This window comes from Bos mutus, chromosome 6 (assembly GCF_027580195.1).
Source record: "Bos mutus isolate GX-2022 chromosome 6, NWIPB_WYAK_1.1, whole genome shotgun sequence".
Taxonomy (NCBI): Eukaryota; Metazoa; Chordata; class Mammalia; order Artiodactyla; family Bovidae; genus Bos; species Bos mutus.
Window position 1 is genome coordinate 92116429 of NC_091622.1, and position 22759 is coordinate 92139187.

General features: G+C 35.8%; 1 protein-coding gene across 3 annotated transcripts in view; it reads right to left on the minus strand.

Annotated features, from left to right (window-relative positions):
- Window positions 1-22759, minus strand: part of CNOT6L (CCR4-NOT transcription complex subunit 6 like) — a 115969-nt gene that overhangs the window by 21152 nt on the left and 72058 nt on the right. For all 3 annotated transcript variants that reach the window (XM_070372559.1, XM_070372558.1, XM_005890198.3), the window contains exons 6-8: window positions 17404-17472; window positions 13362-13519; window positions 10962-11116 (exon numbers count right to left, since the gene is read on the minus strand). In XM_070372559.1, coding sequence (XP_070228660.1) covers window positions 10962-11116; window positions 13362-13519; window positions 17404-17472 — 382 coding nt within the window. The remainder of the gene's footprint in view (window positions 1-10961; window positions 11117-13361; window positions 13520-17403; window positions 17473-22759) is intronic.

The following is a 22759-nucleotide window of genomic DNA, read 5'->3' on the forward strand; positions in this document are numbered from 1 at the left end:
CTCAGTATCCAGCTTATTTCTCTATTCTGTTTTGGTTACACAGTATTAATAAAAACCCTGATTCACACAAACACACAGATACAAGTGGTAAATAACTGGCTTTGAACTCAGAAAAAAGCAAGCAAGTAGGCAAAAACTCAATTCAGAGGTCTGCAACAAGTCAACTAAGCAGTGTATCAGGAACATGTTATTGATTTCCAAAGTGTTAAAATTTGGTATTTGGAAATTTGAGTGTTATTTTAAAATTACTTAGTTTAATTATTTGGATTTAACTTTTGAAATATCTTGTAAATATTTACAGAGTTCTTAAGGCTTATTTATAGGAATCTAGGCTCCTGCAGGAAAGTCTGAAATTGCCGTTTAACAGCTTAATACTGTAATATTTTTCTTCTACCAGAGTCAGGATATTATTTGGTAGGGGTGGTGGAGTGAGACTATCTAATTATAGAACTGTCTTTACTAAAATTTGTTTCCCTGTAACCTAAATTCTAGACCATTTCTAGACCTGTAACCTAAACCTAAATCAAACCTAAATCTGGACCATTTCTTTAAAGGAACACAGAATTTACATTTGACACTACTTTAAATATAACTCCCAAGTCTTCTCCAGAAAAGAAATCAATTCTTTGCATGATATATGGTGTAAAACAGTTGTTCATTTGAAAAACTCAAGTTTAAACTCAAAGGTGCAGTACCTAGAACTGGAGATAAATGAACTACTGTCTCCTTCATTTTGGACTAATTTTTGTTAATAAAAACTGAAAATGTACTGTGGGGAAAGCCATATTAATTGTAAGCTAAATAAATAATAATATATCTCCACAACTCTTTGGTATTTTAGTTCTTAAACCAGGTCTCTTCAGTTCCGTATTTATAGATGCTTAAGAACAAAAAAGTGAAAAAAATTATTTTATTAAGTAACATACAAAGATTGGGAAATGAGAAAAAAAATAAAGAAAACGTCAAGTTACTTGCATCCCAACACCCCCATCAACATCTCAACATATTTCCCCAGACTTCTCTCTCAAGCATGTGTGTGCATTTTTTATACAATTAGAATACTACTCAGAGTTTTACCTATTAATAATACTCTAATATAGACAGGGACATTTCCCTATAAAATACCATATGCTTCATTCCCTCTAAGATCAGGAACAAGAAAAGGGTGTCCACTCTCACTACTATTACTCAACACAGTTTTGAAAGTCCTAGCTATGGCAATTAGAGAATAAAAAGAAATAAAAGGAATACAGATCAGAAAAGAAGTAAAACTCTGTTTGCAGATGACATGATACTATACATAGAAAACCCAAAAGAAACTATTAGAAAATTACTAGAGCTAATCAGTAAATTCAGCAAAGTCACAGGATATAAGGTCAATACACAGAAAGCACTTGCATTTCTAAATACTAACAATGAAAAATCAGAAAGAGAAATTAAGGAATCAATCCCATATAACACTGCAACAAAAAAAAATGAAATATCTAGGAATAAACCTACTTAAGGAAACAAAAGACCTGTACATGGAAAACTGTAAGACACTCATGAAAGAAATCAAAGACGACATAAACAGATGCAGAGATATTCCATGTTCCCGGGTAGGAAGAATCAATATTGTGAAAATGACTATACTACCAAAGGCAATCTACAGATTCAATGTGATCCCTATCAAATTACCAATGGCATTTTTCACAGAACTAAAACAAAAATTTCACAATTCATATGGAAAAAAAAAAAGACCCTGAATAGCCAAAGCAGAATGGAGCTGGAGGAATCAAGCTTCCTGACTTCAGACCATACTATAAAGCTACAGTCATCAAGACAGTATGGTACTGGCACAAAAACAGAAATACAGACCAATGGAACAAGACAGAGAACCAAAAAAAGATAAACCCACGCACCTATGGGTACCTTCTTTTTGACAAAGGAGCCAAGAATATACAATGGGGCAAAGATAGCCTCTTCAATAAGGGGTGCTGGGAAAACTGGACAGCTACATGTGAAAAAATGAAATTAGAACAATTCCTAATGCCATAGACAAAGATAAACTCAAAGTGGATTAAGGACCTAAATGTAAGACCCCAAACTATAAAACTCTTAGAGGAAAACATATGCAGAACACTTGATGACATAAATCAAAGCAAGATCCTCTATGACCCACCTCCTAGAGTAAGGGAAAGAAAAACAAAAGTAAACAAGTGGGACCTGATTAAACTTAAAAGCTTTTGCACAGCAAAGGACACTATAAACAAGGTGAAAAGCCAGCCCTCAGAATGGGAGAAAGTAGTATCAAATGAAACAACTGACAAAGGATTAATTTCCAAAATATATAAGCAGCTCATACAACTCATTGCCAGAAAAACAAACAACCCAATCAAAAAATAGGGAAAAGACATAAACAGACATCTCTCCAAAGAAGATATACAGATGGCTAACAAACACATGAAAAGATGCTCAACATCACTCATTTTTAGAGCAATGCAAATCAAAACTACAATGAGATATCACCTCACACGAGTCAGAATGGCCATCATCAAAAAGTCTACAAACAATAAATGCTGGAGAGGGTGTGCTGAAAAGGGAACACAAACTGATACAGCCACTATGGAAAATGGTATGGAGATTCCTTAAAAAGCTAGGAATAAAATCACCATATGACCCAGCAAACCCACTCCTAGGCATATACTCTGAGGAAACCAAAACTAAGACAGACACATGTACCCCAAAGTTCACTGCAGCACTATTTACAATATCTAGAACATGGAAGCAACCTAGATGTCCATCAACCGATGAATGGATAAAGAAGCTGTGGTACATAAATACAATGGAATACTGCTGCTGTTACTGCTAAGTCGCTTCAGTCGTGTCCGACTCTGTGTGACCCCATAGACGGCAGCCCACCAGGCTCCCCCGTCCTGGGATTCTCCAGGCAAGAACACTGGAGTGGGTTGCCACTTCCTTCTCCAATGCATGAAAGTGAAAAGTGAAAGTGAAGTCGCTCAGTTGTGTCTGACTCTTAGCGACCCCATGGACTGCAGCCTACCAGGCTCCTCCATCCATGGGATTTTCCAGGCAAGAGTACTGGAGTGGGGTGCCATTGCCTTCTCCGACAATGGAATACTACTCAACCATAAAAAGGAACACATCTGAGTCAGTTCTAATGAGGTGGATGAACCCAGAGCCTATTATACAGAGTGAAGTAAGTCGGAAAGAGAAATATAAATATTGCATACTGACACATATATATGGAATCTGAAAAGGTGGCACTGATGAATTTATTTTCAGGGCAGCAATGGAGAAACAGATACAGAAAACAGACCTATGGACATGGGGGCAGGGGAGGAGGGAGAAGATGAGATGTATGGAGAGAGTAACATGGAAATTTACAATACCATATATAAAACAGATAGCTAATGGGAATTTGCTGTATGACTCAGGGAACTCAAACAGGGGCTCTGTGACAGGTTGAAGGGTGGGACTGGAGGGAGATGGAAGGGAGGTCCAGGAGGGAGGGGACCTGGGTATATCTATATCTATCAGGTCCACAGATAAACCCAGGTTTATAGATATACCCCAAAGATATACCCCAAATATATATATATATATATTTGCTTCAACAATCAATTTTTATGGTTGCATTGCTGCTGCTGCTGCTAAGTCGCTTCAGTCGTCTCCGACTCTGTGCGACCCCATAGACGGCAGCCCACCAGGCTCCCCCGTCCCTGGGATTCTCTAGGCAAGAACACTGGAGTGGGTTGCCATTTCCTTCTCCAATGCATGAAAATGAAAAGTGAAAGTGAAGTCGCTCAGTCGTATCCGACTCTTAGCGACCCCATGGACTGCAGCCTACCAGGCTCCTCCGTCCATGGGATTTTCCAGGCAAGAGTACTGGAGTGGGGTGCCATTGCCTTCTCCGATGGTTGCATTATAGTCCACTAAATAAATTCACCATGATTGAACTATTCTGTTAGGCATTTAAGGTACTTCTGATATAAGTTATTATAATTAATGAGATTAGTTATAGTAATAGATTCATTAGTGTAGTAATATTTTGTTTTGCATATAAACATTTTTCTGTGATCTCAAATAATTTTCCCTCTTCCTCTTTCTTTTAATAATTGAAGAATTGCAGACTTTATTTCTGTTGAGTATCATTTATATTTCTGCTCATTAGTTCACCCATTCAGATATTAAGGGCACTTTGAAACAATATTCTAGTTTTCCAAAAGATTAAAATATCCTTGCCAGCTTTTTGGTTTTTTATAAATCTTATATGTATGCATATGTCTTCTCTTATATAATCAAAATTCTGAACAGTGCAGAACAAATTTAAAACAATAATAAGCCATCTATTATTGAGGATCTACTCTGTATCAAGACCTGTGAAATTACTTCATATTATTAGTCCTAAAACTTTGTTAAAACTTTGCAAAGTGTGGACATGAAGAGATGCTACCTGGATGCCTCATCAGTCCTTCAGGAATTGCTCCAGTTGCAGAGGGCAGCCTCACCAAAGTCCAAGTACTTCTGGGAGTGGCACGTTACAGATCAAAAGCAAAAGATAAAGGTCTGGGGATTTTGGTTCCTCCTAGATTAACGCTCACAGGCCATTTCAGCTCCAAAGCTACAGGTGGGGTCAACTGAGGCTGTCTGATGTGCAACACAGTTCTACTCTCTATGCTCAATTCTTCTTCCCCCCTTTCCTTGTCACAGCTTTTGATCCCTAATAAACCCCTGAACACCAAACTAACTTGGGAGTCTTGTTTCTGGAGAACTCAAATTGTGACAGACAATACTACTGGGTTCGCCAAAAAGTTCATTCGACTAATATCTTGTGGAAAAAGCCAAACTTTTTGGCCAAACCAATGCTCATTACCACTAAAAAGATGAGGAAAACTGAGGCTTGCAAATGAGGTGGTTTATTCGTCTCCAATATACTAGAACTGCTCCTATACTCCAATGCTCACTATAGATGACTCATGCCATCTACTTCTCTAATCATACTTTGGCAAGATATTTTAATACCATGGGATATAATTATATTGATTTGGAAACCTAACTAGTTAAGGCAGTTTAGTGATTTGCTTGGCTTCCCAAGCTCCTCTTCTTGGTTTCCCAATCTCCCCCTTACCTCGTCTTAGCCTTTTCAGTTTGAAAACAATTCTCCTCAATAGAGACCATGAAAGCAAAATAGAACTTTTTCCTTGATCATTAATTACTGACTGCACAATGCACATGGGTATAGTGCAGATGCTATTTAAAATATTCTCCTTGTTGCCTTAGCACGTTCATCCAATTTTCCCTTTTTTCTTAATTTTCATGGCAAAGAAGATAGGTTCATAAGCTCTTTTTTTTTCTTTAATACATGCTTGGTTATTGAGTTGTTTACTGGGGGGGAAGAAAAAAACACTTCTTTTAAAATGAATCCTGAACAATTACCTGGTTCATTAACTGCCTCAAATTACCCCTTCAGTTTTCTTCCTCATTGGTATGATTTATTACTGTATTGCCCTATTTCTGACTTAAGCATCCCAATCTTCTTGAGGTATCTACTTTCTAATGTCTTTGGTTTCAGAAAGTTCAGAAAAATAAAATCAGTTTTCCTAAATAGAGCACATGTCATTATAACCAAATACTCCCCTTTTTAGTGCTCAGAGATACAGAAACGGTCAGAATGACACTCTCAATCTTACTCAGTTTCACCAACAGTTGAAAGAATCAAAGAGATAGCTGAGAACTGAGGCACCACAGAAAATTCCTTTTTTCCGCAAAATTCCTTTTTTTTCCAGTAAGAATTAAATAAGGGCATAGATATGCTTCTTGGGCTATAAGAACTTTTCAGGGACTCTGCTTTTAGAAAATAAGATTTCTAGCACCAGTAGAGCTAGATAATCTCCTACAACTCATCCTGTTTCTGTGTTTATTTTATACTATATTTATAATCATAATATATCTATAATATAGTAAGAAACAGTTTACCCATATTCTATTCCATACTGCTTTAGAACAATTCTTACTTTCTCCCCTCTCACCTCAACCAAATAATCTCTACTCTGCTTCTGCTTTCTGTGAACCATGATCTTTTCTAATCACATTTAACTCACTCGTTTTAAACCTAAACCAAATAGAAATTTTTATTGTATATGCAGTATAAGATGCTATAAAATGTGTTCTTGGGTCCCTTCAAAGTAATCATGGGAGTTCCAAAAAATAATCTAGAAAAGGTAAGCTTAGAGAGTGAGATAAATAGGGGAAAAAAGTGGATATTAACCATTCTAGATATATTTGTACAACTCTCTTAACCACTGAAAGCATTTTCACATTTTTGGTCATTTTAGCCCCATAAAAAACCTCTGAAGTCAGGCAGAACAGTTATTATTAACATCCATACTGGAAAGGTAACGAAACTGGCATAAAGCAAAGTTCCAGATTGAATAAATGGGAAAGCTAACACTGGAAACTAGAAATCACAACCTCCGATTTTAAAGTTCTAAATGCAACCACCACCTATGACAGACAAAATTAGTAACTGAGAAACTAGTAAGATAGGATTATCAGAATAGGTCATTTTGGGACAATACTATATAATTTATAAATGAATGCCCTCTTCTCAACCACAAAACAACCTGTCGTAAAATGGAAGGCAAAACAAGGACCTGGTCTTACCTGGTATCTCTGAGACAGAGAGCAGAGGCACTATAACAAGGACTAAGCACATGACAACCTAGTCACCAACCCTATCGGAAGAAACTGCCTCGTCACAGTGTAATGGTCACATTGTTCTAAAACTGCTGTTTTCATCTTTCCCTTTCTCACTGATTTGAAGCAAAGTATGATTAGATCAGAACTGCTAAACTCGAGAACAGCAAGTATGTCTAGTATCTAGGTCTGGTTTCAACTCCATTTTTCAACATTTTTGATTGCTTCAAATTGTGCACTGGGCTCCAAGACTCCATTTCTACTAACTGTTTAGTCTATATGACAAAATATGGCAAAGAGAAACTTTTTGACTTAAAAAAATTTAACCTATAATAAGTTTTCCAAACACACAAAGAGAGAGAAAATACATGCCTATATGCACATGTGTGTTTTACAAAATATTTCAAAGTGAAAAAAATTCACAGCATTTTAAATAATTCAAGCCTGTTTTCAAATAGTCACTTGTCTAAAGTTTCCTAAATAACAGTTATAACTGTGAGTTCAAAATCGTAATTACCTCTAATAAACTATCAAGGCATTCTAGAGTTCCCTCTCAAAACTGTGAAAGGAATCAAAAATGATAATATCATCCTTCAGAAAGAAACAATGGCAAATGGAAAAACGAGCTGATGTCACATCTCATCAGTGTTACCAGTAATTTTTTAAAATTATGATGTTTCAAGGAAATTTGTGTGTGAATACAGGTAACTAATATGAAATTCAAGGTAATTTTTCCAAATGAGATAACCTTTTAAGAGATACAAGTGATAGCAAAAGCTGAAGTAAGTCTAAACATCAAGGACCTAGTATATAGCACAGGGAACTATATTCAATATTTTCTAATAACCTATATGAGAAAAGAATTTGAAAAGGATATATATGTAAAACAGAATCACTCTGCTACATACCTAAAACTAACACAACACTGTAAATCAACTACATTTCAATTAAAAAAATATACAAATTGTATATATATAAAAGAAGTCTAAAGATTCAGTTTAGTACAGTGGTTAAAAGCACTGACTGTGAAGCCAGGTACTCTCCATGTCTTGGTTTCCTCATCTGTAAGAATGAGGAAATAGTTGTATTCCTAACTCTGAGGATTGCTTTAAAAATTAAGATAATCAGTGCGAATAAAAGAAAAAGGCTAAAAAAAAAAAAAAAGAAAAAGGCTGACATGCAAATACTACAAAGTAATGGCTATTGTTAGGCTAAAATTTGTAAAAAAAAAAAAAAAAAAAAATCACATCAACTCACTAGAAGAGTATATTCTGACCTCAAATTCTATAGAGCTGTGTACTAATTATTAAACAAATGAAAAATCTCTATTAAAAATTCACAGAAAAGATATTAAAGTAGGGACAAATAAATGAGAAGTGACTCAAACAGCTTTCAAATTCACTTAATTCGTTTATTCAAAACAAGTCATGCTGGTAATAAATAGGCCTATATTAATAAAAACATTGAAATGCTTTGTTATAACAGGAAAATAGTCACAAGTGTTTATGTGCCTATTCTATTAGTAGATGATTTCTTATCTAATGTATCAAACTCAAGTTATTAACTATATAATACCACCTCTATCTCACTCCATACATTTCAGTCTTCTGAAGTCTGGAGGTGCTTTCAAATTTTCCACTGTAAAACTGGCAGCCTTTATGAGGCAAAAATATACTTCTCTCTTTTCCTCAAGATGATAACCAAAAGAATCTGCCTCTAACCATCTAGTCACTCAGTCAGCTACTCAAAAGACAGCCTTCTATGAAATAAGGCCATTTGCAGCAACATGGATGGACTCAGATCTCAATACTCTAAGTCAAGTCAGTCAAAAAGAGAATGAAAAATACCATATGATATCACTTATATGTGGAATCTAAAATATGACAAAAACAAACCTATCTATGAAACAAAAACTGACCTATAGACACAGGGAACAGATCTGTGGTTGCCAAAGGGAGAGGGAAGGGAGGTGGAGGGTGGATGGACTGGGAGTCTAGGGGGAGCAGATGCAACTAATGGATAAACAACAAGGTCCTACTGTACAGTACAGGGAACTATATTCAGTATCTTGTGATAAACCACAATGAAAGAGAGTATTAACAAGGAATGTATATATGCATAATGGAATCACTTTACTGTACAGCAGAAATTAACACATTGTAAATCAACTATATTTCAATAAAACAAATAAAAGAATGAAACAGAGAGTAATATAATAACTCTTCATAATTCCAAATGGAAACAAAAGAAAAAGAGACAGACATAGCCTTCTAAGCTTGTTACGGTTCTGAACCCTCAAGTCAGAAATGCAATTCCTAAATTCAATGCACACAGCATCATAAACCTAGTAAGAGAGAAATACTAAAATTGCAAAGTATTACAAAAAGAGAAATATGACAATAATAAACATATTTCTGGGACACTTAATGATTTAAAAAGTACCTCTCCATTCATTATCTCATTTCATTCTTGTAACTACCTCTGAATATATACTTTTTTCCATTTTAAACTCAAGAATATTAAAGCACAGAGGCCTCTACAAGATTGTTCATATATTTTAATAAGCAGTCATAATAGGTTTATCTTTGACCATACTTTCATCAACTACATTATAGCCCTGAAAAAGCAAAAAGGTCATGTTTTCTGTTTTCCATTTCAGGTCATGACCACTTTCCACTGTTTTGTCTCAATCAATTCTTTAACTCCCTACCTCTATAAGCTCTGTGCTTCTCTTCGCCTTCCCTTATTTTATCCAGGCATCTCTCTAACACATATATACCATACTATACTGTGATATTTACTCCTTCCTTTTCCTACTGGAGCTCTGAGTGGGATCAGAAACCATGTATTTTTGGGTCTATAGTGACTAGCACAGCACTCATCATAAAGCAAATGCTCAGTAAACATTTAGTCAATAAGCAAGTGACTAAGCTTCCTGTTGACTCAGACAGTAAAGAATCCACCTGCAATGCGGGAGGCCCAGGTTCAATCCCTGGGTTGGGAAGATCCCCTGGAGAAGGGAACAGCTACCCACTACAGTATTCTTGCCTGGAGAATTCCATGGACAGAGGAGCCTGGCAGGCTGCAGTCCATGAGGTCCATAGAGTTGGACACAATTGAGCGACTTTTCATAAGACAAGAAATAAACATACACAATATTAACTGGAAAAGGTGAAAAGTTGATAAAATATGAATGATTCTGAAAAGGGCCAACTAAAAGCTGGCTTAAAACTCAACATTCAAAAAAACTAAGATCATGGCATCTGGCCCCATCACTTCATGGCAAAGAGAAGGGGAAAAAGTGGAAGAAGTGACAGATTTTATTTTACTGGGCTCCAAAATCACTGAGGATGGTGACTGCAGCCATGAAATTAAAAGATGCTTGGCTCCTTGGAAAAAAGCTATAATAAACCTCAACAGTGCATTAAAAAGCAGAGACATCACTTTGCCGACAAAGGTCCGTCTAGTCAAAGCTATGGTTTTTCCAGTAGTCATGTACGGATGTGACAGCTGAACCATAAAGAAGGCTGAGTGCTAGAGAACTGATGCTTTTGAATTATGGTGCTGGAGAAGACTCTTTGAGAGTCCCTTGGACTGCAAGGAGATCAAACCAGTCAATCTTAAAGGAAATCAACCCTGAATATTCATTGGAAGGACTGATGCTGAAGCTAAAGCTCCAATACTTGACATCTGATGCTAAGAGGTGACTCACTGGAAAAGACCCTGATGCTGGGAAAGTCTGAGGGCAGGAGAAAAAGTGGGTGAGGTGACAGATGAGATGGTTGGATGGCATCACTGACTCAATGGACAGGAGTTTGAGCAAACTCCAGAAGATAGTGAAGGACAGGGAAGCCTGGCATACTGTAGTCCATGGGCTCGCAAAGAGTCAGACATGATAACAACAAATGAAAAAAAATTACTAAAAGAAACTTCAGATCACTTAGTTCCAATCTTAAAGGGTACTACTTTCTTTTTTACACCAAAACTAATATTTTACTTCATGGAAATATATATAAAATTATGATAATATCATATTTAAGTATATACCCCTTTTAATATTTTTAGTACAATTTGGCAAAAAAGCATAAAGAATATGATAAACATTCTAATTTCCAAAACACAGCCTAAGAAATAAAATCTTACCAATAGTTTTAACTTTTATATTACCTGTTTTTCAGCTTTTTGTCTATTTTAGGGTCAAACCAAAGACAATTTCAAATGTGTGGTAATTAAAGAAATTATGCTTTGTTTCCATAACTCACTTTTCTGTTTTGAAGAATATTGCACAACCGTCCACATGCTTTCTCTCCTGCTCAGACATGATTTTGGCACGTGACTTTGGGGAAAAAAATCCATCATATCCACGCTCCTTCAATGCTGGCAGAAAGAGAGTGAAGTATTGCTCTGTTTCCACTTCCTGAGATGGAAGATACATTATCACCAACATGACAGAGGAAAACTAAGATGTAAAACTATGCAACACTGTGAGTAAAGTGCTACTAAGTTAAAATACTTCATTTAACAAACATTATCTAACTACCTTACCTTATTGATAGCAGCCACCATTTGACAATGGCAGCTTTGTAAAGCCTAAAAGAATAAAAAAAAATATGATTTTCTCAGGTTTACACAGGTAGTTAGTTGGTCCCAAATCTCTCGACTTCCAATTTAGAGTTCATCAGGGAAGCCTGTCATGCTGCAGTCCATGCAGTCACAAAGAGTGGGAGACGACTTAGTGACTGAACAACAACTACTGTACTTCACTTCCTCAACTGGTAATCGAACAAAATTGAAATACAAAATATGAAAGTTGGTCATATTACAGATTAAACAGTAGGGAATTGAAAAAATTGTATTAGGAGGTAATTTAAAAAAATATTTTGTATTTCTCAACTGTGGTGGAAAGGAATGATAGTCAAAACTGAGAAGTTTAAGATCTATCAACAAAAAATCCTACTTGAAGGAATTTTTAGTTACCTGAATACCATATTTAGACTAATTTATTACTTGACCCATAACATACTTTTAAGAAATCTTTCCAAATGAAATAATCAAGCGTGAAGATAATGATTTATGTGTGCTAATGTTTACAACAACATGATATTGTAACAATGAAAACAAACAGCCTTAATGTCCAACAGCAGGGCAAATGCTAAATCAGTTAGTATGTATTCATACAATTGGCTTTGAGAAATTTTAGTAATGCAGAAAATGTATATTAAATGCAATAAGTAAGAAACAAAATACATTAATAGTGTGATCTCTATTTTGAAAACATACCTGTAAATAAATAGGCAAATGAATGTTTTAAAAAGAATATAAGAAATACTCCAGAAGTTTTAACCCTGGAGTTAAAGCAACTTTCTTTGGGGTACAGGATTAGATGTTTTACTCTATTATTATTTATGTTCTTTTCATATTTCCAACTTCTCTGGAATGAACACTTTATAACATAGTATTACTTTTATAATAACATTTTTAAAATTATGATGCTTCTATGCTTCATACTATACTTTACTTACTAAGCAAGAGTGTGAGGCTGTTATTACTATAAATACTGAATCAAAAGGAGGAAAATTAAATAACATAAGCTTATGCTTATTTGTCTCCATGTGTGCTAAGTAGCTTCAGTTGTGTCAGACTCTTTGCAATCCTATGGACTGTAGCCGGCCAGGCTCCTCTGTCCATAGCATTCTCCAGGCAAGAATATTGGAGCAGGTTGCCATTCCCTCCTCCAGGGGACCTTCCTGAACCACGGATAGAACCCGTGTCTCATGTCTCTTGCACTGGCATTTGGGCTCTTTACCACTAGCGCCACCTGGTAAGCCCATATTGGCCTCTTCCTCCCCTCATTTTGTGTCAGTTCTTAGTGTTTAAAAGAAAATTTAACTTTTGAAGACGTCTACTACTTCCTTATTTTCCAGAGTCAAATGAATCATGGCTAATAACACAAATTTAAGTAAATAATAAAGCTACTCTAACACAAAAAAAATTTATTATAAAAGTAATGACTTTATTCTTAAGCTATGCAGAAAAGGAGGTGTGAAATTATAACACTTAAAGTTTTAAAATACCTTAAAGCATTTAATATGCCTTGAAAACTGCTAAGAAAAAAAGTACTAAAAACTATGTGTAAACCTTCTTGGCCATTCATTAGCTGAGCATTGAAAAGCAGTAAAACACTATTTCAATCAAAAGGTGCTTTGTCACGTTAAATTCAATAAAGTATCTAAATTTCTGAGGTTGCTTTTAAAAATAAGGCAAAAATGCATGATTTATAGTACAATATTTTTATATGTTTATCACTGATGAACAATGGTAGACAAGTAATTTTTTTATAGATCCCATTATAAATTAAATTTATATTTCTTAAAGATTCAATCTTCAGTAGTTTTCTCTTTCAGCAATACCAATGATTTGTTCATAACACAAATTAACATGAATATCATGGTGAAATTATTTTCACTTAAGAAAACAGTAAATGAGTATAAGTTTATGGCCTATACAAAACTGTTTCACTGTGGAAATACCTTTTTTTCTTAAGAGAGAAAATAATTCCTTTGGGTTTTCCTTCAAACACAAAATCTCTCCCAAAAGTAATATCTTTTGTAATTTTTAGATTCACCTTTAAGTTACAGACAATTCAATCTCTATAGTGTTACCTGAAGACTAATGATATCTGCGTCACAGTTAACAATTTCTTCCATAATTCCCTTTTTCCTGTATTCCCAGTTTAATGCCCAGGATGGGCAATAGCCATATAGCTGCCGGGTGGCATATTTATCACATAACACATTGTAACACATAACCGTGAATGATGCTAAGAAGTGGGAGAAAAAAACAAAACAAAAGGGAGAAAATTAGGCAACCTTTTCTAAAGCAATATCACATGTACACCTACACGATCATACATGCCATACAAACACAACTCAAATATCACCACTGTGAAACGCCTTGGGCAAGATTCTGTTAAACTATATAAAAACTTCACCAGAGTCCATCCACCTTACCAAAGTTCTTTTACCAGAATCAGACTTATAGCTCATATTTGAGATTTTTTAAAGGATATTTTAATAAATAAAAATTCAAGTTTCAGGGAATTCGCTGGTTGCTCAGTGGTTAGGACTCTGCACTTCCACTGCTGGGAGCACAGGTTCAATCCCTGGTCAGGTAACTAAGATCCTGCCAGTCATGCGGTGTGGCCAAAAATAATCTAATTTTAAATCAATACTAACTTTTTTACACATAATTTGCTGAGCAAAACTTTTCTCTATAAATGGCATAAAAGTAAATTACAAAAGTAAATTTTAACTTTTTTCTCTTTAAAAGGCTTTCATTACCTTTCATTAACAAAATTTTCACACTTAGTACTTCTTTGAGTCTCTTACTTCTCTCACTGCTCTGAGCCAGAAGAATACAGACTAACAAAGTTTAGTTATAAGAGAAACCTTTTTAACCAAATCAAACGCTCATTTTTAAAATTAAATTCTCATTTTAAAATTCCCTTGTACTGTAAAAGGACTGTGTGCATGCTCAGTTGCTAAGTCATGTCCAACTCTTTGCGACCCTATGGACTGTAGCCCACCAGGCTCCTCTGTCCGTGGGATTTTCAGGCAAGAATACTGCAGTGGGTTGCCATTCCTACTGCAGAGGATAGTCCTGACCCACGGATCAAACCCGCATCTCCTGCATTGGCAGGTGGGTTCTTTACCACTGAGGCACCAAGGAAGCCAGTAAAAAGACTACAAGTAAACTAACAAGAAAACAGTTTGTATCCCCTGCTACTCAAAAGTGTGCTCTAGGAACCAGCAGCATCAGTTATCACCTTGGAACTCAGAAATGCAAAGATTTTTGGCTTCACAAAGACTTACTGAATTGGAATCTGCAATTTAACAAAATCCTAAGGTGACTCTATGCAGAAGCACACCAGTTTGAAAATCCCTGATTTTTATCACTAATTCTCTATCCTATCTATTCATTAGAATCACATTATAGAACTTTTAAAAAAAAAAATGTTCATCACTCCAGACTAATTTAGTGTGTTAGGATTTGGACATTAATATTTTTAAAAAGCATCCCAGGTAATTATAATGGACAGACATGGGTGAGAATCAAATACTTAATAAATGGTAAGGAATACAAGAAATGAAGTAACGCTCAACTGAAGTTGATTCAGAGTCAGATGATAGGAAGGTATTATGAGAAACTTAGTTCAGAGGTCTCCTGGGGATCTGACTGGTGGTCATTATGTATACTGGTACCTCTTTCACCATCTAGGATTAATTCTTAAGTTTAATTACCATTATAGTTTTGGGGCTATAAATCACCCTTTTAACAACTGAACGTCCCTAAAATTAAGTATCAGCATTTGGTTACTTCATATTAAAACAGTAAAATTTTCATCTTCAAAATAAAATTAGGTATCATAAAAACTGTGACTTTAGTAACAACTTATTTTAAGCAGAATTCTGAACTATAAAATGTCTAATAAACAGTACGAAGCCCTATAAATGTCAAATTATCATTGGTCTGAACAAAAAGATAAAGGTTTATATTTTCTACATTTACTGAAGTTCAAGAAATGCTGAATCCTGTAATTAAACTGCTCAAATCTTCACCCTATACCATTTCTATACCCCTGGCCTGGTATCGTATTCTGTTTCCAATATAGTAAATTGGTTCAGTCTAAATTATCACTCTACAAGAGTTATCAGTCTACCCACTAAAGAAAGACAAATCTAAGTAGTTCAAAATTTTTCAGAAAAAAATTCATTACTCCTCATTTTTCTTAAATCACCAAACCTTATGTGAAGATGCCATTTGGAAAGCTCTATTATAAGAAATAATTTTCAAACCAAGAGCCCCACCATGGTCAAAGACGAGATTCTTGTACATAAGCCTTAGGGTGGACTTTAACTCTGCTGCTGCTGCTAAGTCACTTCAGTCGTGTCCGACTCTGTGTGACCCCATAGACGGGAGCCACCAGGCTCCCCCATCCCTGGGATTCTCCAGGCAAGAACACTGGAGTGGGTTGCCATTTCCTTCTCCAATGCAGGAAAGTGAAAAGTGAAGCGCTCGCTCAGTCGTGTCCGACTCTCAGCGACCCCATGGACTGCAGCCTACCAGGCTCCTCTGTCCATAGGATTTACCAGGCAAGAGTACTGGAGTGGGGGTGCCACTGCCTTCTCCGGGACTTTAACTCTACCCATCAGTATTTCTAAACTCATCTAAACTCAGGGGAGGTAAAATGAAGGCCTAATTTGAAGGTTAATTCGATTACAAAACCCAAATGGCATTTCAAGTGTATCTGAAAAAAGTCAAGAAAGAATAAGAAAAACTATTTTACCTGATGGCAGAATTTGGTCTCGTTCTTTTAATGTAATCCATGGCCTCGGAGGAAGCAGGATTTGGACATTAATATTTTTAAAAAGCATCCCAGGTAATTATAATGGACAGACATGGGTGAGAATCAAATACTTAATAAATGGTAAGGAATACAAGAAATGAAGTAACGCTCAACTGAAGTTGATTCAGAGTCAGATGATAGGAAGGTATTATGAGAAACTTAGTTCAGAGGTCTCCTGGGGATCTGACTGGTGGTCATTATGTATACTGGTACCTCTTTCACCATCTAGGATTAATTCTAAGTTTAATTACCATTATAGTTTTGGGGCTATAAATCACCCTTTTTAACAACTGAACGTCCCTAAAATTAAGTATCAGCATTTGTTACTTCATATTAAAACAGTAAAATTTTCATCTTCAAAATAAAATTAGGTATCATAAAAACTGTGACTTTAGTAACAACTTATTTTAAGCAGAATTCTGAACTATAAAATGTCTAATAAACAGTACGAAGCCCTATAAATGTCAAATTATCATTGGTCTGAACAAAAAGATAAAGGTTTATATTTTCTACATTTACTGAAGTTCAAGAAATGCTGAATCCTGTAATTAAACTGCTCAAATCTTCACCCTATACCATTTCTATACCCCTGGCCTGGTATCGTATTCTGTTTCCAATATAGTAAATTGGTTCAGTCTAAATTATCACTCTACAAGAGTTATCAGTCTACCCACTAAAGAAAGACAAATCTAAGTAGTTCAAAATTTTTCAGAAAAAAATTCATTACTCCTCATTTTTCTTAAATCACCAAACCTTATGTGAAGATGCCATTTGGAAAGCTCTATTATAAGAAATAATTTTCAAACCAAGAGCCCCATCATGGTCAAAGACTTAGATTCTTGTACATAAGCCTTAGGGTGGACTTTAACTCTGCTGCTGCTGCTAAGTCACTTCAGTCGTGTCCGACTCTGTGTGACCCCATAGACGGGAGCCACCAGGCTCCCCCATCCCTGGGATTCTCCAGGCAAGAACACTGGAGTGGGTTGCCATTTCCTTCTCCAATGCAGGAAAGTGAAAAGTGAAGCGCTCGCTCAGTCGTGTCCGACTCTCAGCGACCCCATGGACTGCAGCCTACCAGGCTCCTCTGTCCATAGGATTTACCAGGCAAGAGTACTGGAGTGGGGGTGCCACTGCCTTCTCCGGGACTTTAACTCTACCCATCAGTATTTCTAAACTCATCTAAACTCAGGGGAGGTAAAATGAAGGCCTAATTTGAAGGTTAATTCGATTACAAAACCCAAATGGCATTTCAAGTGTATCTGAAAAAAGTCAAGAAAGAATAAGAAAAACTATTTTACCTGATGGCAGAATTTGGTCTCGTTCTTTTAATGTAATCCATGGCCTCGGAGGAAGCTGCTCTGGATGAACTGGAAAAAAAAATTTTTTTTAATGTAATTTCCTGTATTTCCAAAATCAGTATTATTTACTAATTTATAATGTCAAATCAGCTTCTGTTTTCTCTTCAGCTATAAAAGCCCATGTGCGTATGTGTTAAGTCACTTCAGTCCTCCCAATTCTTTGTGACCCCATGGACTATAGCCCACCAGGCTCCTCTGTCCATGGGATTCTCCTCCAGGCAAGAATACTGGAGCGGGTTGCCAAGCCCTCCTCCAGGGGACCTTCCCGACTCAGGGGCTGAACCATTGTCTCTTATGTCTCCTGCACTGCAGGGGGTTCTTTACCACTAGCGCCACCTGGGAAATCCATATGGTCTTAAAAATCTAGTACTGAAATACAATGAAGATTTAAAAGCTGAAGGAAGTTGATGAAGAGTTATGCAGAAAACACAAAACTAACATCTGAAAAGAACACAAAGAAATTCATTAATGGCATTTATACTTACACGGTATTTATTTTAAAAAGAACCTATTTAAATCCTTAAGAGGCTTATGTCTTAATTATACACGTAAACTGTACTGACTCAGTCTTGTTCCCAGAGGGAAAATGAAAGCTACGTGAAGTTTCAACACACTGATGAACAAAATTACTCAAATATTTTTAAAACAGAAAAAAAAAATGCATGTATAATAAAAACTACTGAATTTTCTAATAGGGCTTTCTTTTCCTAATTTTATTCTTTCTTTTATAATGTTGATACAAGGTCAGAGATTAGAATGACACTGTACATATAGAAAAAAGGAAGGCACTGGTTAAACATTAATTGCTCAGATATGACTGTCAATACTAATGGAACTAAATTCTACCAAACTATCAGATGAAAGAAAATGCACTAAGTTAAGATTTAACTACCTATTTTTTCTTCTCACTTTTAAACACAATTGCAATTACAGGACAGTTTGATTCAAGTTTGCAGATTTACCCAGCGAATTAGTGGCTAAGAAACGCGACCCATTTAAGCAGAAACACTCCATCACCACCCAGTCTCAGAAATTTTGAACAAAGTATCCAAGATCTTTAAAAAAGTGTCATTTTACTAACCATTTTAGTGTTCCAAAAGTCTAGCTAAAGGATGCCTCTTTTAGAAGCCATACTGTTCACAAAGTGAAATGAATGTTATTTTGCATAGTCCATATCTTGCCAAGAAAGTAATGAAGGTCATCATAAGATAACAAACCATCCAGCTGGTTCAACACACTGAATCCTGGAAAATAACCTTGCCTCCTGGGAGTGCTGTTCCAGAACTATGGCAACTCTCTCTAAAACAGAAGTTCATTATATAAATATAATGGAGAGTAAACAAAGAACTCCTCAGCTGCTGGGATTCTTATTAGCAAATAGTTAAAAACTCAGAAAGCACCAAAATTATCAAAATAAAAGTGATGTCAACATTCTGACACTTCCCATATCTTAATACAGCCCAATTTAACAGTGTAAGTAAAACATACACTATTCCCCCAAAATAACTGAAGAACAAAAACATAGGAAAAGATACTGTATCTCACCAATAACAAGGAAAAACTTAAAAATGAGATAGCATGTCTTTATCTAGGTTGACAAAAAAAATTTAGGTTTAATTATATCCAGGGTTGGTGAAGGTGATAAGAAATAGATATTTGCACATACAACTGGTGGGAATATACACTGGTATAGCTGGATGGACAAATGGGCATCATCTTTTAAAATTTAAAACATTCATGTCCCTGTGACCCAGCAATTCTATTTCTTGGGATCAGCCCTATCTGCTTAAAGCAGCAAACATATTAATTATGCCAATGTTTATAATATCAGAAACAATGATAAATGTTTATCCATTTCACAGAAGTCTATGCCATAGTTTAAAAGAAAAAAGATATATGCATGCTAAAGTGGAAAGGTATATGAGACATTCTGCTGGGTGAGGAAACAGTAGAAAATATATAATAATAAAATACATTTTATTAATAATTAGATAATAATATAGTAGGATGTATTTTATTAGAAAAAACGTAAAACACATATGCAAAGTAATACAATGCCAAGAAAACTTCTACTGATTTAATTTTTATATATAAATGTCTAGAAATGTCTATAAGGATACACACCAGAATTTTAATATTTCTTTCAAAGAGAATAATATATTCATTGTGACATATATTACTTAACATTGACTTTTTTCAAAGATAATATTGCATGGCCAATGATTTGACAAAGGATCACTCAGTTTAGTCACTCAGTCATGTCCAACTCTTTGCAACCCCATGGACTGCAGCATGCCAGGCTTCCCTGTCCATCACCAACTCCCAGAGCTTACTCAAACTCCAAAGGATAGGACTATGTTTATATAAGCCAACCATCAAATAAAGACTGTTTAATAGCTAAATCTGTATGGTCCTAGCACAGTACCAGAATGTGGATCAAAATTGAAGACTACTCTCATCATGAACAGAAGAGACAGCATCTTTCAACATCATACCTAAAAATGTGATCTAAAACAATTCTCCCATTTTTATCTTCCATACATGCCACACTAAGTGCTAGACAGTCCTGAAGCCATGAGGAATAGACCTGGAGGGGGACTGAGAGAGGGGGTAAGAAAAGTGTGATTTCCCACACCTCACAGTGATCAACAGTACTGTGCCTGGTTTCCCACAGTGAGGGTGCCAGCTGAGTCTGAAGAGCCAACAAAACCCACATGCTAAACCTAAACTGGGCAGCTGCCTGCTACTGAGGTTTTTAAAAGGTCATGAGTTTCCTAACATAGTATTAAAAAATATCCAGGGCACAAGTGAAAATCACCGGTCATACCAAAGACCAGGAAAATTACAATTTATTTGAGAAAAGACTACCAACAGACAATAACACAGAGGTATTCAGCTGTTGAAATTATCTGACAGAAATTTTAAAGCAGTCAACATAAAACTGCTTCATAAAGTAATTACCAGTTCTCTTGAAACAGATGAAAAAATAGAAAAAACCAGCAAAAAAGTGGAAAGTGAAAGTACCTCAGTTGTGTCAACTCTTTGCGACTCCATGGACTATACAGTCCATGGAATTCTCCAGGCTGGAATACTGCAGTGGGTAGCCTTTCTCTCCTTCAGGGGATCTTCCCAACACAGGGATCGAACCCCAGTCTCTCGCATTGCAGGAAGATTCTTTACCAGCTGAGCCACAAGGGAAGCCCACAATAGAAGTAGAAGGGCAAAATAATATGGACAACCAAACATAACAGTATTGAATTTGAGAACAAATCAAGAGAATTTACTCAACAAGAAGAAAACAGAAAAAAAAAAAAAAGAACAAAGCCTGAGGAACCTGTGGGTTCCTCAAAAGATCTAAGATTCATAAAATCAAAGTTCAGAAAGAGAGGAGACAGAATGTAGACTTAAAAAATATTCAAAGAGATAATGACTAAAAATTCCCAAATTTAACAAACAACATAAATCTACACATTCAAGAAGATGTGCAAACTTCAAGTAAAATAAACCCAAAGAATCAGACACCAACCACATCATAATGAAACTGCTAAAAACTAAAGACAAAGAATCTCAAAAACACCAGAAAAATGACACATTACCTAAAAGGAAACAATAGGTTTCTTTCTAAAACCATGGTGCCAGAGGAACTGATATAATATTTTTTCAAGAGCTAAAAGAAAATAACTGTCAACCTCAAATTCTGTGGCCAACAGAACTTGCCTTCATAAATCAAGGAAAAATGAAGATGTTATCAAAAGAAAACTAAAAGACTTCGTTGCTAGCAGACTGCCCCTTAAAGAATGGCTAAAGGAAGCTCTTAAGACAGAAAGAAAATGTTAACAGCAGAAAAAATGGAACATCAAAACGGAAAGAACAAGGAATGAGTGAAAGGATAAATGTAGTGGATTAACCTTCTTTGCATGAGCTTCTTATATTGTATCTGATAGCTGAAGCAAAAATTGTAACATCTATGTGGTTCTCAGTGTAAGTAGAGGACATACTAGAGACAGTTATATTTTAAAAGTGGAGAAGGCAAAGGGACACAGATGGAAGTAGGGCATCAATAATTGGCTTAAAATGAGAAGGCACTATTATCAATAGACTGTTCTAAGTATGCATATTGTGATATCTAAAAAGTCATCATTAAGAAAACTATACAAGACAGGTACTCTAAAACAGCATAAATAAAACAAGATGGTATCCTAAAAAATGTTTAAATAGCCCATAAGAAACCAACAAATGATAAATAAAGGAGAAATAAAGGAAACAGACTACAAATAATAAAATGGCTGATTTCAAGTTTTACATATCAATTCTTACTTTAAATGTAAACAGTCTAATAAATACACAAATTAAATGAGGGGATATGTTCTCCTGGTATCTCTAATTTTCTTGAAGAGATCTCTAGTCTTTCCCATTCTGTTGTTTTCCTCTACTTCTTTGCATTGATTGCTGAGGAAGGCTTTTTTATCTCTCCTTGGTATTCTCTGAAACTCTTTGCTGGACACAGAACAACAGACTGGTTCCAAATAGGAAGAGGACTACATTAAGGCTGTATATTGTCACCTTGTTTATTTAAATTATATGCAGAGTACATCATGAGAAACACTGGGCTGGAAGAAGCACAAGCTGGAATCAAGATTGCTGGGAGAAATATCAATAACCTCAGATATGCAGATAACACCACCCATATGGCAGAAAGTAAAGAGGAACTAAAATGCCTCTTGATGAAAGTGAAAGAGGAGAACGAAAAAGTTGGCTTAAAGCTCAACATTCAGAAAACGAAGATCATGGCATCTGGTCCCATCACTTCATGGGAAATATATGAGGAAACAGTGGAAACAGTGTCAGATTTTTTGGGGCTCCAAAATCACTGCAGATGGTAATTGCAGCCATGAAATTAAAAGACACTTACTCCTTGGAAGGAAAGTATGACCAACCTAGACAGCATAGTAAAAAGCAGAGACTGAAGGCAGGAGGAGAAGGGGATGACAGAGGATGAGATGGTTGGATGGCATCACTGACTCAATGGAGATGAGTCTAAGTAGACTCCAGGAGTTGGTGATGGACAGGGAGGCCTGGCATGCCGTGGTCCATGTAGTCGAAAAGATTTGGACATGACTGAGCGACTGAACTGAACTGAAAATGAACATTGTTCCTAAACCAAAAGAGGAGATTGCACAGAAGAAAAAGATATCCTAAAAGAAACTGAAGAAACAAAACTTATGGTCAGGGGTAGGGGGAGGCTGCAAAAAATAAATGCAAATAAAAATAAAATCAAGGAAAACTGGAAGTGGTC